The sequence below is a fragment of the Thecamonas trahens genome (assembly GCF_000142905.1).
Source record: "Thecamonas trahens ATCC 50062 unplaced genomic scaffold supercont1.14, whole genome shotgun sequence".
NCBI lineage: Eukaryota > Apusomonadida > Apusomonadidae > Thecamonas > Thecamonas trahens.
In genome coordinates this window covers 408,138-423,381 of record NW_013657666.1, presented here as the reverse complement: position 1 = coordinate 423,381, position 15,244 = coordinate 408,138, and the positions used below count along the sequence as shown (strand labels likewise).

Genomic DNA, 15,244 nt, shown 5'->3' with positions numbered 1-15,244 from the left:
TTTGGCCGCTGCTGGCATGCTCCTCATGTACGCGCCGGTGATGGTTGCGCTGGCGGCGTTCAAGTTTGCCTCGATTCCGCTTCTCGTCTCGCGCTCGCTCAACGACCCGTACTCGCGGTTCGCCAAGTTCTACTCGTGTGCCTTTGCCTGGCTCCGGGACGGGAACACTAACGAGCGCAAGGCCAAGTTGGTGGCGTTCAACCAGGCCATGATCGAGTTGACGCATCGCGGAACCAATAGGGTCTCAATTGTCGTTTGCGTGACTAATCTCTCGTCATACTCCAGGATGATCACCCAGCGTGTCATCCAGTACTTTGTTCTGCTCAACAACAGCGATGAGTACTCGTACGCCGAGCACCGGCGGCTGCGCGGAACCTCGATTCGCGGCTTTATCCAGGCAGTGGTCCAGAACTCCCCCTCGGACCCCCCCCCCCCCTCCCCCACTCCCCCCTCCCTCCCTTCCTCTCTCCCTCACTCCCTCCCTCTCGTCCTGTTTGTATTCGTACTTGTCACAAGAGTCGAGTGTGAGTGTGGCTGAGCGCGGACAAAGTGGTGCTGGCGCGGGCGCAGGCGCCAATCCATGCACACGGGACTGGGCGTGGGAACGGCTCGGCCTCCAGTTGTTGTCGAGTGATGACCGCAGCGTGTGATGAACATCATGAGTTACCTATCGCTATCGTCGTGATGTTTGTGCTTTACGATCTCGACTACAAAGTCGAGGTCGAGGTCGACGAGGTTGAGGTCGAGGTCGACGAGGTCGACGACGGTGGTGAGGTCGCGGCTGCAGCGGGCAATGTTGGCGTTGAAACCATGCCAACGTTGCAACTGGTTGAAGAAGCAACAAATGCGTCAACTTCGCTCAAGATAGCATCATGATCTAGGTCAGCGATGTTGTCCGGCCTGGGCTGTGGCGGACGACGACGCCGACGCTGCCTTCCACAGCCGGCAGGCGGAAGCGCAGGGCTTGAGGCTGTTCCCGCAGGGGATTGGCTCTGGTAGCGATGTAAATTTCCAGTCGAAAAGACACCGGTTGCGTGCGTCTGCCGCCGCGAAGCCCTGTTGCGTCGCCTGCGCCGCTTCTGCGGCGCCTGATTGATCAAAGTTGTCGACACTGCCCGCGACATCTGCTTCCTCGGCCCACTTCGCCGCAACGAATCAATCGAACGCATGCCAGACAGCTTGTCCAGCGAGACAGTCGAGTCTTTGGCGGGTGACAACATGTCTGCTTGCTCGAGCTCGGAACTTGCGAAATCGAATGATGACGACGCCGGCGTGAACGTCGGCCGCGACGACGTGGTGCCATTCCGCGACGTGCCAGGCGTACCTGATAACAGGCCCGATGCCGGCCTCGAGTCGGCCGTCGGCCGATGCGCAATCGATACCACATCTTTCCGGCTAGACGCCAACGACGACGACGATGTCGACGACGATGATGTCGACGTTGCCGACGATGTCGACGTTGCCGACGATGACGTGGAAGTAGACGACGAGAAGGAGGAGATGTCCGACGCCGACGAGAACATGCCAGTGGCCGGACCTTCCGCCAGAACCAACGAGCCTGGGTCGTGCAGCACAAAAGCGGATGATGTCTGTGCTCCCAGCATGAGGGCTTTGACGGCGTCGGGGACTGTGCCTTGCGCGTGAACTTGCGCCGACCTCCGCCGTCGCCGCAAGAGGTGAAAGGTGAGGAGCGAGACGACCAAAACGAGAAAGACGAGCTGAAACCCGACCGAGATCCCAAACAAGGTCCGGTCTTCGAGGTAGAGAAAGTACATGAGCTGACCCGAGGAGAGCAGACCCGATCCGATCGACAGCAGCGTGTGCAGCGTGTCGCGGAAAGGATCCAGCAGCGCCACGAGGATCATGGTCACCACAAAGTTGATGATAGTGGCAAAGATGCGCGACGACTCGTCACCAATAAAGACAGTCTCGGCCACAAAGGCCAAGGTGGAGAGGAACTGGAGCGCACGGAACCAGAAGAACGGTGGTTTGAGTCCACGGAGCAAGAAGCCGTACGCCTCCATGGCCACCCGGATAACCTCGGTCCGTCGCGCACGCAGCGCCCAGTACATCTGCACGCCCTTTGCAGCCATCCAAATGGGAAAGGCGGCACAGACACTGACGACCACAATCCACCCCACCACTGCTGCCGGAAGATGCTCGCCCTGATAGCACTTGACCCGGAGCTCGGCCACCAGCCGAGTGCTCCCGTCACCAACACGCACACAATTGATGGCTTGTAGCGAGCGCAACGAGAGCTGCAAGTAGGCCAGCGCAAGAAGAATAATGATGGCATGCTTGGAACGCGAGCGCAGCATTGAAGCCCGTGCGACTGACGTGCCAGACCGACCCGTCGTCCCGCCACTCCGCGACGTTGTATCGCCACCACTGCGATGGCTGAGCATGTGGTCCAGGCGAGACATCTTGCTCGACGCGAGGCACGAAACTGTACGCAGCCAGACGACAAGCAGGAAAGCGATACCGGCGAGGATAACCACTGAGATGGTTCCGTAGTAGAGCGAGATAAACGAGAGCGCGCCGACCGAGCACCCGGGCTTGACCACCTCGATCTCAAAGTTGAGAATCGAGAGCACACGCACAATCGTTGGGAAGAGCTCAGATTTGATCGTGCCTGAGAGCTGCTGGAGGCCAACCTTGAAGACAGCGACAAGCTGCTGGGTGGTGACAACAACAGAGACGACCTTAACAAGCGACTTGGCTGAGAGGAAAAAGAGGGCGAGGAGAACAACAAAAAAGTAGGCACCAGCCACAATCAGAATCATGGCGACCTCGGCCTTGACAGAGGCATCCGAGCCGCATGGCCGGCACACGCCATACTCTTGGTAAAATTCCGCAGCGCAGGTGGAGCAAAACTCGTCAGCATAACCTTCGGCGCACTGGGCAGTGATGCGGAGGCCGTCTTCAGACATGCGCGGAGGGTACGGGCCGAGCTCCCCCACCGATCCGGGACACGCCGACGGCAGCCGGCACTTTGTCGGCGGGACAGACTCGGACGGCGACCAGTAGCCTGCCATCGGCCAGAATCGCGCCCCGCCAGGACAGTGCGCACCCTTGAACCGCGAGCACGGCTGGCAACGGCCACCGTACCAAACAAAGCCTTCGTCGTAGCATTCGTGTTCGACGTAGGTGATGAGCTGCGGCAGGCGGTGCCGTGAACCCAGCGCGGCTACGAGCGCCAGCGAGTGATAGCCAGTCTTGTTGGACGCTGCCGAGACAAAGGCCAGCGTGTTCGGTCCGGCGACTACGCAAGGCAATGTGGCCGTGTAGACAGGCTCATCATCACCGTCGTCTGCAAACACAGGCATGCTCAGCTCGTAGCCACTGCCGACAACAAAGTCAGGGAGCCGCGGAGTCGCTCGTGTTCGTGTCAGCACCATGGCCACGCCGCCTGCAAACGGCGACACGGATGGAGAGAGGGTCCACGAGACCGGATCAGGAACCTTGGGGCCGGCCTGCGGTGGTGGTGGTGGTGGCGGTGGCGGGGGTGAAGGCGGTGGTGGTGGTGGAGGGCTCGGCGACGGCGGAGGAGGCGATGGTGGCGGTGGCGGCGGAAGGCTTGGCGGAGGCGGCGGCGATGGTGGCGGTGGCGGTGGAGGCGATGGCGAGAGCGGCGGCGGCGGCGGAGGTGATGGCGGCGGAGGGCTTGGTGGCGGCGGCGGAGGGCTCGGCGGCGGCGGCGGCGATGGCGGCGGCGGCGGCGGAGGGCTCGGTGGCGGAGGAGGGGGACTCGGCGGCGGCGGAGGAGGAGGGCTCGGAGGCGGCGAAGGAGGACTCGGCGGCGGAGGCGGTGGAGGGCTCGGAGGCGGTGGCGGCGATGGCGGCGGCGGCGGCGGAGGGCTCGGAGGCGGCGGCGGAGGGCTCGGAGGCGGCGGCAGCGATGGCGGCGGCGGCGGCGGAGGGCTCGGAGGCGGCGGAGGGGGACTCGGTGGCGGAGGCGGTGGAGGGCTCGGAGGCGGCGGAGGAGGACTCGGCGGTGGAGGCGGTGGAGGGCTCGGAGGCGGTGGCGGCGATGGCGGCGGCGGAGGAGGACTCGGAGGCGGCGGCGGCGATGGCGGCGATGGCGGCGGCGGAGGCGGTGGAGGGCTCGGAGGCGGCGGAGGGCTCGGAGGCGGCGGAGGAGGACTCGGCGGCGGAGGCGGTGGAGGGCTCGGAGGCGGCGGCGGCGATGACGGCGGCGGCGGCGGAGGGCTAGGCGGCGGAGGAGGAGGACTCGGCGGCGGCGGGCTCGGCGCAACAATGCAGGTTCCATACTCGGGGCCGGGCGCCGAGGTGGTCCACCATCCAGAGCTACACTCAGCACAGCTCGAGTTTCCCCAGTCAGTAGCACAGTTGGTCTTAAGCTCACAACGAGTCCCAGTCCAGCCTGTGGGACACGCCGCTGAGCATGTGGCCTCGAGTGTGCATGCCGAGCTCGCACGCAGACAGCGGGTGCCCTGGTTGCACCCTCCCGGAACCGGGTTGACCAAACGGCTCGGCCCGTGACAGTGGACGTCAACATGCTCATTGTTGGCCCCGTGGTTGCCGCACGAGACTGTGCCTGCGGTATCGACATCGGAATTGGAATGGTGGGCGAGGGCGAGAGCTCCGCCGTTGGGGGAAAAGTTGCGCGTGATGACCATGTTGAACAGGCGCGGCTTGACGTTCTTGCCGCCGGAATCAACAAACACGCCAGACCCGTCGTCAGCAGTGTTGTCGGTAACAGTCACGCCATCCATGATCATCCACGTTGCTTCGGTTGACACATACACGCCACCGCCGTATCGGATAGCGGTGTTGCCAGTCATGTTGCTCCGCGAGTTGAGGAAGACGTACTCGACCTTTTGACCCTTGGCAAAGCAGATGCCACCGCCGTCCATGGCGGTGTTGCCAGAAGAAACCACTCCTCCGGGCACGTCCAACTCGGCACCGTTGCCCCAGTACACGCCGCCCCCGCAACCTGCGGCCGAGTTTCCGGTGGCGACAATGGCACCGATGGTACCGTTGGTGCGGTCGGTCTCGATGGAAATCCCGCCGCCGTCGGCCGTCGTCGCCACGTTGTTTCGCAATGTGATCGTCCCGTTTCCCGCGAGCGTGGCGCCACGTAGCAAAATGCCGCCGGCCTGGCTGGCAGTGCAGCCTGTGACCAGCAGACCGCCATCTCGGATGATAAGCAGGCCGCCCGCGGCGCGCATGGCACCACCGGCGTCGGCCGAACAGTTTGCAATAGTAGTGTTGTCGAAGAGCACATTAGCACCATTGGTCATGGTGATGGCTCCCCCTTGGCCAGAGGTGTACGAGTCGCGTATGATTGAGTTGATAAAGCCCACGTAGCCGTTGGCGTTGACATGGACCGCACCGCCCTTATAGGTGGCGGGCGACAGCCCCGACCGAGCGCACTCGGCCATCTCAACGCATTCAAAGGTGATCGATGAACCAGGTTTGACCAGGATGACCCCGCCCTTCGTTTCGACTGCATCCGTGACAGAGCCCGATCGCAGAATGGTCAACTCTCGAATGGTCCAGTTGTCAAAGTCGGGTACGGCACTGAGGATGTGGTTAGAGAGCTCGCAGTCGAGGATGGTGGTGCCCATGCCGGCCCCGGTGAGGGTGAGGGTGATGCCAAGACCACGACCGGTGATGGGGGACGAACAGTTTGTCCACTTTCCCGGGCCAATCTCCACTATGTCGCCATCTGCTGCGCTCTCCACAACCGCAATGATGTTCTGGATGGAATAGCCAGCTGTCGGCACCGTCAGCGTGGCAGCGTCACAAGCACCAAGAGCCATCAAGACAGCCAGCACGGCAGCCACTCCGACCACACCAAACCGCCCTCGCCAACACGGCCGAGAGCCATACGTGGTTAACATCATGTTGGTGGTGGTGTATGTTGTACTTGTGTGTGTGTGTGTGTGTGTGTGTGTTTGTGTGTGCGTGCGTGTGTGTGTAGAGCGTGTAGGAAAGGGAGTGGGGGGAGGGGGTGGCTGTCCTACGTCAAGAGTTGCAAGGTTGCAAAGAAGGTGTGGGTCACTTGGCAAAAATCGGTTTTTTCTGGCATTGAGGGGCACGAGACCGGCACATGATATGCTCTGCCATTCGGGAGTTCGGCACGGTACCGTCCATGCAGCTCGCGGATCTGATGCAGCAACCAGTTGCACGTATCTAACTGCAAGTTGTGTCTCGATGTCGTTTGCTGGAGAGAGACAAGCTTCCGATCCTTCCGGCTGAGACGAGGTCTGGGCTAGGTTTGGCATGCAAAACAAGAAGTTGCCTCAACAACGCCGGCCCGCGGCTGACCTGTCAGCCCGAGGCGGAGCGGGCGTTTTCGCGCGAGCGGGAATGAGTCATTTGGTGACGGCTCGACATGATCGAGCTGCTGGTGCGCCACAGCAGACCAAACGCCCTGCGGGCTTGGCTGTAAGCAGAGGGCACAGTTGTCCTGCAGCAAGATGGCAGTACGTCTGTGTGGAGTGCTGCAGTGTAGTGGAGAGGCGTAGTGGGGAAGGGTGTGGACTAATGCGAGAGAATGGGCTGCTTTGGGCTGTGTGCGGTGGCTGGCGTCGGGCCGGCGGTGGGACCGGCGGGGGTCTGGGGCGGGAGGACGGACAGAGCACCAAGGCTGACGAGCTGCATAGACAGCTTGTCAGTACGCTTGGTGATGCACAGAAGTGCCACCACAAGCTTGTGGTGTTGTCAGACTCGCTTCCGGGGCGGGCGCAGGCTCTGGTCAAGGCTGTGGCCGCGGTGGTGAGCGAGGGACATGCTGGTGAGGCGTCGTCGTCAGCGGCGCCGACGCTGCCGTCCATCTCCGAGTCTGCGGTGCTGACACTGCCTGAGAGTGGACGAGGCCGCAACCGACACCGGCGGATGGGATCGAACATGTCGAACATGTCCGACGCGTCGACAGGTTCTGCAGCCGTCACCGTCATTGACCGCAACGAGGACGCGATATCCGAGTCGTCGTCACGGTCAGCGACCGGCTCGATCGCCTCTGTTGGCTCGTTCCCAAGCCGGTCCGCAAGATCAGCCACGAGCATGTGAAGCGAACGACGCCAGCACTGCTCAAGCGGTGCCGGCACGGCATCAAGCACGCACTCAAGGGGAGGCTGACGGGCCAAACCAAGAAGATCCTGAGCAGAGCAGAGTCGCTGATCAGCCGGGCGCGGACTGGGCTCAAGCTCTCCAACGGCGGCATTGAGTATCTGGAACCGATGTTGCCGGAGCTGCTGGCGTTTGTGGAGGAGATGGACCTCTCGCGCAACACGCTGACGACGCTACCGACCAGCATCGATGCGCTGACCAATTTGACCAAGCTGAGCCTTGCGTTCAACGCACTGACAGCGCTGCCGGACGAACTGACAAGGCTGCCACATCTGCAATGGCTGTACCTTCGGGCCAACCGACTCACGGGGCTCCCGGACGATATTGGGCGGATGACCTCGCTGCTGGGGCTCTCTGTGCCGAAGAACCAAATTGTCGAGCTGCCGCCGTCGCTCCTGCAACTGACGCAGCTCATCGAGCTCAATGTTGCGGACAATCGCCTGACTCAGCTGCCTGACTTGACCAAGCTCCTTGCGCTTGAGACGCTCTTCTTTGACGGCAACGATCTGCAGGGCAAGGTGCCGCGGGTGCGGAGCAGCAAGTCCCGGAGGGTGGTGTCAGGATCGGGCTACAAGTACCCGCCGCTTGGCGGTGGTCTTGCCCATCCGTCGCAGCTTGCACGCATTGAGCAGCTGTATGCCAGTGAGCTGTCTGCGCTGCGGCGCGAGCTTGCCGAGCTTCTCAAGGCGCAGCAGACGGCGCTCAACCGGGCCAAAGCAACGGCAAACAACTACCACGCGTCGATCCAGACGTTTGGAGCAATCGGATCGCCCAAGTCTGCCGAGTCACCGGAGCTACCGCCTGCAACACCGCCGCCGGGCTCGCGGTCTGTGGCGGACCGGCGGGCGAGGCTTGCACGAGGCAAGTCGCTGAGGCCGTCGTCGCGGATGCTGTCAAACGCGGCTCCGGGCACCGAGCTCGCGCTTCTGCGCAAGCAGCTCGAGTCTGAACGTCTGCTTGTTCGCAAGCTCAACGACGACAAGACGCGGCTCTCAGCGCTCATTGACTCCCAAAAGGCGCGTTGGGAAGAGCTCCTCTCGTCCGGCCTCCACGATACCAAGGCGCTTCAGTCTGTGGTCATGGAGCTTTCGCTGACCAACGAGGGGCTAGAGAGCACGATTGCTGAGCTCTCCGACGAGCTGCTACAGGCACGACTCAAGGTTGCGGCGTTTGAGGCGAGTGATCACGAGGAGCTGATTGCTATGTACGAGCAGCAGCTTGCGGACAAGACTGCAGCACACGCCAGCGATGCAGCGGCGTTTGCAGCGCTCCGCGAAGAGGCGGCCGGTCTCCGCGGTACAAACAGGGCGCTGGAAGCGCAGCTGGTCGACGCGCAGCAAGGTGCGCAGGCCGAGCTACGGATTGCGGAGCTGGAGGCCGAGCTAGCGAGTGCACAGGCTGAAATGGCAGAGTCGAAGGAGTCTACCGACTCGTTGCTGACAACGCTAGACGAGTACGAGGGCGACATTGACGAGCTGTCGAACACGGTCTCTAGCCTCGAGTCGCAGATTGCTGTGCTGACTGCGGAACGAGCCGAGCTTGAGCGCAAGGTCAAGGGCGTCGCTGCGAGCGAGGGCGAGCGCGTGGCCAAGTTGCAAGCCGATCTGGTGAGCTCACGAGCCAGGTGCGATGAGGCTCGCGAGACAAGCGCCGAGTTGCGGCGTGAGCTGAGCGCAGCCAAGGCCGCCCACGACAAGGCGGATCGCGAGCTGACGGCCGCGCGCAACTCGGGAACACGACTCGAACACCAACTGGACAGCACCAAAGCAGAGCTTGCCAAGCTCAAGCGGGCATCGGATCGGACGTCGTCAGAGGCCGAGCGTGAGCTGACAGCGGCACGGCAGACGGCGACTCATCTTGAGCAGCGGCTTGCAGAGACCAAGGCTAAGCTCGATGCGCTGCGGCGCGAAGCCGAGGCGGCCAACACGGCCGCACAGGCAGAGCTTGCCAACGCGCGCTCTGGAGTGCGCGGTCTGGAGCAGGAGATGACAGAGATGCGAGCGGCGGCGGCAGCAGCAGCCGAGGCCGCGGCCGAGGCTGACGCCCACGCGCACCAGAAGCTTACAGCGGCGCGCTCTGCAGCCACCCGCTTGGAGCGCGAGCTCGATGAGCTACGCCGGCGGCTGGGGAGTGCCAACTCGGAGTGCGCGGCGCTGACGGCGCGGTACGAGAACGCGCTCAAGCAGGCGCGCAGGATGCGGGCTGAGCGCGACACAGCGTTGGCGGCACTTGATGATGCCAACGACGAGTACGCTGAGCTGGAGGCGCAGTGTGACGCGCTGAAGAGCCTGCTGCGCAAAGCTGAAGCCAGGCGCGATGCGCTCGCGGGCGATCTGCAAGCGCTCAAGGCCGAGCTGGAATCGGCGCTCGACCGAGTGAGGGAGCTCGAGGCCGAGCGCGATGCTGGAGCTGAGGCAGCACACAACTCACAGAGCATGATCGCTGAGCTGGAGAGGCAGCTCGCGGATGCTCGCTGCAATGCGGAGACTGTGACTGTCAAGCTCCAGGGCAAGGTTGCCGAAGCTGCGTCGACACAGGCGCAGCTGGAGGCGACGCAAACCGAGCTGGAGGCTGCGCAGGCCAAGGTCGCCGACACCGAGTCGACGCTGACCTCGACACAGGCCGAGCTGGAGGCCGCACAGGCCAAGGTCGCCGACACCGAGTCGACGCTGACCTCGACACAGGCCGAGCTGCAGGCGCAGCTGGAGGCGACGCAAACCGAGCTGGAGGCTGCACAGGCCAAGGTCGCCGACACTGAATCGACGCTGACCTCGACACAGGCCGAGCTGGAGGCTGCGCAGGCCAAGGTCGCCGACACCGAGTCGACGCTGACCTCGACACAGGCCGAGCTGCAGGCGCAGCTGGAGGCGACGCAAACCGAGCTGGAGGCCGCACAGGCCAAGGTCGCCGACACCGAATCGACGCTGACCTCGACACAGGCCGAGCTGCAGGCTGCGCAGGCCAAGGTCGCCGACACCGAGTCGACGCTGACCTCGACACAGGCCGAGCTGGAGGCCGCGCAGGCCAAGGTCGCCGACACCGAGTCGACGCTGACCTCGACACAGGCCGAGCTGGAGGCCGCACAGGCCAAGGTCGCCGACACCGAATCGACGCTGACCTCGACACAGGCCGAGCTGCAGGCGCAGCTGGAGGCGACGCAAACCGAGCTGGAGGCCGCACAGGCCAAGGTCGCCGACACCGAATCGACGCTGACCTCGACACAGGCCGAGCTGGAGGCGCAGCAGGCCAAGGTCGCCGACACCGAGTCGACGCTGACCTCGACACAGGCCGAGCTGGAGGCGCAGCAGGCCAAGGTCGCCGACACCGAGTCGACGCTGACCTCGACACAGGCCGAGCTGGAGGCTGCGCAGGCCAAGGTCGCCGACACCGAGTCGACGCTGACCTCGACCCAGGCCGAGCTGGAGGCCGCACAGGCCAAGGTCGCCGACACCGAGTCGACGCTGACCTCGACACAGGCCGAGCTGCAGGCGCAGCTGGAGGCGACGCAAGCCGAGCTGGAGGCTGCGCAGGCCAAGGTCGCCGACACCGAGTCGACGCTGACCTCGACACAGGCCGAGCTGGAGGCCGCGCAGGCCAAGGTCGCCGACACCGAGTCGACGCTGACCTCGACACAGGCCGAGCTGGAGGCCGCACAGGCCAAGGTCGCCGACACCGAATCGACGCTGACCTCGACACAGGCCGAGCTGCAGGCGCAGCAGGCCAAGGTCGCCGACACCGAGTCGACGCTGACCTCGACACAGGCCGAGCTGGAGGCTGCACAGGCCAAGGTCGCCGACACCGAGTCGACGCTGACCTCGACACAGACCGAGCTTGTCGCCGCTCAATCCGAGCGGGACCTCGCACTCGAAGCCCTTGACGACGCCAACGCCGAGCTTATCGAACTCGACGCCGAGATCAAGCACCTCAAGTCTGATCTTGACGAGAAGCGCGTCGCGGTCAACGTCCTCACCGAGAAGCTGACTCGCTCTGCTGAGGAGTCAGCTTTGGAGCGTGCCCAGATCAAGGACGAGCTTGACATGGCCACGGCAAAGCTCTCTTCGGTACACGCCGATCTCGCTGCCGAGCGCGACACCTCTCGTTCGCTCGCCGAGCAGCTCGAAGATGTCCACGCCTCGATGACCCATACTCATTCGCTCCTTGAGGCCGCATCGTCCGAAGAAGCCACCCTAGCCGCTCGTCTTGCCGCTGCAGAGACCAAGTTCCTCAACGCTGCTGCTGCCCAGGCAACCTCGTCTGCCGCCGCTGCCGCTGCTGCTGAGCTCCTCGAAGACTACCGCTGTATCGCCCAGGACGCTGTTGCCGAGGGTGCCGCCCTCGTTGAGACTCACGCGCGTGACACTGCTGCTCTCCAGCCTGTCATCGAGACTCTCAAGGCTGCCTTGCAAGAATCGTCGTCACTCTCCGAGGCCCAGGCCTCGGCCCTTGCCGACAAGCTTGCCGAGCTCACCGCCTCCCTCCGCGCAAAGGACGCCGATCTCTCTGCTGCCCTCGCCAACCGCAGTGCCCTCGAGGCAGACCTTGTCTCAGAGAAGTCGCGTGCTGCAAGCCTCGACACGGAGCTCTCGACCCTCCGCTCGCAAGCCACAGAAGCCTCGCTCTCATCAGACTCACTGACTACTCAACTCGCTGCCGCGCACGCCGACGTCGCAAAGCTCACTGCCGAACGCGATGCGTTGACCGCCGAGCTCAAGGCCGTCCGCGCAGACCTAGCCTCAGCTGGTGAGCAATCCGCTTATCTGGCCTCACAGCTGGAGTCGGCCACCGCTCGCAACGAGCGCGATGCAGAGGCCGCAGCCTCTACCATTGCCGCCCTCGAGGCCTCCATCCGCAAGCACTCTGAGGCCTCTGAAGCTTCATCGGCCGCACTCGACGCCCTCGAGGCCGAGCATGCCGGCTCGGCCGCGCAGGCTGTTACCGCTGCTGCGGCGGCCGAGCGCTACGCTGCTCGCGTGGCAGAGCTCGAGGTTGTGCTGCGCGATGCCTCGGCAGCAGCCTCCTCCTCCTCCGAGGACGCCATCCGACTTGCTGCCGCGCTTGAGGCTTCCGAACGCGCCAAGGTTGAGGCGCTTGATCGTGTTGCTGCCCTCACCCAGACGCTCACCAGCGAGACGGCGTCACTCTCGTCCAACGTAGACGAGAGCGCCGCTCGCGCCCGTGTCGCCGAAGCCGATCGTGCAAAGTTGGAAGCGCAACTCGCCGCGCTCCAATCCGAGCACGACTTATCAACTGCTGTCGTTGCAAAGCTCGAGGCCAAGGCTGCCAGTCTCGCCACTGAGCTCAACACTGCCCTCACTGCCCGGCAGAACGATGCTGCCGATGCCGATAGTCATGCTGCAGAGCTAACTGCCCAGCTCGAGGACGCACACTCACGCGCCGAGACACTCCAAGCCCGAATCACAGACTTGGAAAACAAGCTCACGGCTGCTGGTGAGGGACTGGCCTCCGCGCAAGGGGACACATCCGCTGCAGAGGCCGCTCGTCTTTCGCTCGCCAACGAGCTCGAGTCGCTCACTGCCTCTTACGAGTCCAAGCTCACTGCAGAGGCTGCCCGTCTTGCCTCGCTTGACACGGATGCAATCACCATGGCTGCACAAGTCACCGAGCTAGTGACGGAGACAGAGGCGGCCCGCAGCCAGCTCCGCGCTGCCCAGCAAGAGCTCCAAGAGACCGCTCTCGCCCGTGACGCCGCCGTCGCCCGTGTTGCAAACCTTGAGGCGCAGATTGATGCCCTCTCATCTCGCAGCGAGAAGGCGAAGCACGCCGCTGCAGTCGCCACTGCTGCCCTAGCACAGGCACAATCCCGCGCCGAGTCTTCTTCTCGCCGAATCGCAACTCTCGAGGCCGCACAGGATGTGTATGCCAACGAGCGCGCAGAGCTGCAGCGGGAACGGACTGTCGCTTTGGCCGCCGCAGAGGGCGCGCGTGCTCGGGCCGCTCACCTCGAGGCTGCCCTTGACGATGCCACCCGCGCTGCTGAGCAGGCCACGCGCTCACACGCTGCTACCGTCGACGCGCTTCAGACCAGGCTCGCTGCCTCGCTTCGTGCTGAAGAGGCTGCACATTCTGATGCAGAAGCGGCACGCGACCGCGCCGGCCAAGGCAACATCGATCTGGAGGCTGCGCTAGACGCTGCCAACGCTGCCGCCGCCAGTGCCCAGGCATCAGCCCGTCTGGCGTCGGGCGAGGCCGCTGCAGCGTTGGCAGACCTGAACGAGGCCCGCACAACCATTGCTGGACTCGAGGCTCAAGTCAACGCCCTTGCTGATCGCGAAGCTGCGCTCACAAATGCGCTTGACGATGCACGGACTGAGTCGGCCGCGGCTGCAGCAGCACTCGCTCAAGCCAGCGACACCGCCGATGCCGCGCAGGCCAACCTTCGTGACGCCCGTGCTGCTCTTGCCGAGCGCGACGATGCCACCGCCGCTCTCCGCGCCACAGTTGAGAAGCTGCAGATCGAGGCCGCGGCAACAACGCAGTCGTTCGAAGCCCAACTTGCCGATGCTGCCCATCGCACCGCCCGCGAAATTGACGCGCTCAAGTCGCGTCTCGATGCTGCGCTCGCACAGTCGGATGCGAACTCGTTTGCTGTTGCCGATGCAGACGACGCGCGCAAGACTGCTGTCGAAGCAAACGCAGCACTTCGCTCGCGCCTTGAGGCTGCCGAGGCTGCTGCAGTGGCTGCGACTGCTGACCTTGCCTCTGCCAACGACGTCATCTACCGCTCCAACGCTTCGGTGGAGTCGCTCACTGCACAGCTCGAACGCGCCCAGGGCTTGCTCGCTGACCGCGATGCCCATGTCGAATCGCTGGTAGACGAGCTCACGCACGCGCGCCACGAGCTCAACTTGCTCAATGCCGACCTTACCACCACCACCGAGACGCTGGGCGCAGAACGTGCTCTTGCAGCTTCTGAGCATTCCGTCCGTCGCTCCGAGATCGAGTCGCTCACGGCGGCTCTTCAGGCTGCGCGCGCTGACGCCGAGGCGCTCCGGGCCAGCACCCGCTCCGGCGACGCCGCTGTTCGTGACGAGCTTCTCTCGACCCGGGTTGCCCTTGACGCTGCCCGCGATGATCTTGCACGCACTCGAAACGAGCTTGCGTCGGCCCGTGCCATCATTGATGCCGAGCACAAGGCACGCCTTGCCGCCGAGGTCGCCCTTGCAGAAGCCAAGTCTACTGCCGCCGCTGAGGTGGAGAGCTTGGCTACTGCCGCCGACGCTGCGCGGTCCGATGCCGACGCTCTTGGCGCCCAGCTCCGCGACACACGTAGTGAGCTCGAGCTCGAGCGGAGAGCGTCGCTCGCCAACTCTGACAGCCTTCGGGAGCTGGCCCTCGCTGCAGCCGCTTCGCAGTCTGCTATCCGTAATCTGAAGACCCAGTTGCTCGCATCGTACGCCGAGCGCCAGAGTATCGAGGCCGAGCTCTCTACCATCCGAGCTGCTGCCGTTGTGCACACCGAGCAACGCGCCGCAGACGAAAGCCACCAGCGTGCCCTTGCGGCTCTCCAGGCCCGTCTTGACGAGAGCCTCGTCGAGATCAGCTCGCTTGCCGCTGTCCGCGACGATCTCGACCTTGCGCTCCGGAAGGCAGAGTCCGAGCTCTCGGTTGCTCGTGCTGCCGCAGCAGCGTCTGTGAATGATGCTGCCGTTGCTGCTGCTCATGCCGATGAGCTTGTTGCTGTCGCTCGTGCTGAGGCTGCTGACGCTCGAGGCGTGGCCGACTCGCTCCGCTCAGATCTGCAAGACGCCCTCATTGCTGCCGCTGAGGCCACATCTCAGGCAAAGGCTCTCCAGCTGGATGCTGCTGCGCATGGACCAGCGCTAGAGGCCGCGCGTGCTGACGCAAAGGCTGCACGCACTCAGCTTGCTGCCCTTCGCTCCACCGCCTCGGGTAACGACCATGTCAAGGCCAACGCCCGGGCCGATCAGGCGCAGGCTGAGCGTGCGCTGGCAGCAGCACAGGAGCGTGCTGACGTCCGCATTGCAAAGCTCGAGGCGCGTCTCGCCGCTGCCCTTGCTTCTTACGACGAGGCCAAAAAGGACGCACTCGTGACCAGAAGCAAGCTGGCAGCTGCCGAGCGCGCTGCCCAGCTCAACGCCACAATTGCGCGTGGAAAATCGAATCG

General features: G+C 64.0%; 5 protein-coding genes across 5 annotated transcripts in view; 3 read left to right on the top strand and 2 right to left on the bottom strand.

The window, feature by feature from the left end:
* Positions 1–16: 16 nt before the first annotated feature.
* On the top strand, positions 17–538 carry AMSG_03814 (uncharacterized protein; the record flags this gene model as incomplete). Its single annotated transcript, XM_013904264.1, has 2 exons — positions 17–403; positions 530–538. 2 exons carry the CDS (start codon positions 17–19, stop codon positions 536–538), a joined length of 396 nt encoding a protein of 131 aa, XP_013759718.1.
* Positions 539–663: 125 nt separating this feature from the next.
* On the bottom strand, positions 664–3,471 carry AMSG_03813 (uncharacterized protein; the record flags this gene model as incomplete). The annotated part of the gene is made up of 2 exons (XM_013904263.1): positions 1,111–3,471; positions 664–781 (listed from the first exon to the last, which is right to left on the bottom strand). Exons 1-2 carry the CDS (start codon positions 3,396–3,398, stop codon positions 664–666), a joined length of 2,406 nt encoding a protein of 801 aa, XP_013759717.1. The 5' UTR covers positions 3,399–3,471.
* A 232-nt stretch (positions 3,472–3,703) lies between these two features.
* On the top strand, positions 3,704–4,213 carry AMSG_03812 (uncharacterized protein; the record flags this gene model as incomplete). The annotated part of the gene is made up of 1 exon (XM_013904262.1): positions 3,704–4,213. The coding sequence occupies one exon, from the start codon at positions 3,704–3,706 to the stop codon at positions 4,211–4,213; it is 510 nt and encodes a 169-aa protein (XP_013759716.1).
* Positions 4,214–4,362: 149 nt separating this feature from the next.
* AMSG_03811 (uncharacterized protein) lies at positions 4,363–5,786 on the bottom strand (the record flags this gene model as incomplete). Its single annotated transcript, XM_013904261.1, has 2 exons — positions 4,363–4,431; positions 4,476–5,786. The coding sequence occupies 2 exons, from the start codon at positions 5,784–5,786 to the stop codon at positions 4,363–4,365; spliced, it is 1,380 nt and encodes a 459-aa protein (XP_013759715.1).
* A 660-nt stretch (positions 5,787–6,446) lies between these two features.
* The window catches only part of AMSG_03810 (leucine-rich repeat containing protein), a gene marked incomplete at its 5' end in the record, with an annotated part of 30,314 nt that continues 21,516 nt past the window's right edge, over positions 6,447–15,244 (top strand). The window contains 3 exons of the mRNA XM_013904260.1: positions 6,447–6,452; positions 6,607–6,990; positions 7,020–15,228. Coding sequence (XP_013759714.1) covers positions 6,447–6,452; positions 6,607–6,990; positions 7,020–15,228 — 8,599 coding nt within the window. The remainder of the gene's footprint in view (positions 6,453–6,606; positions 6,991–7,019; positions 15,229–15,244) is intronic.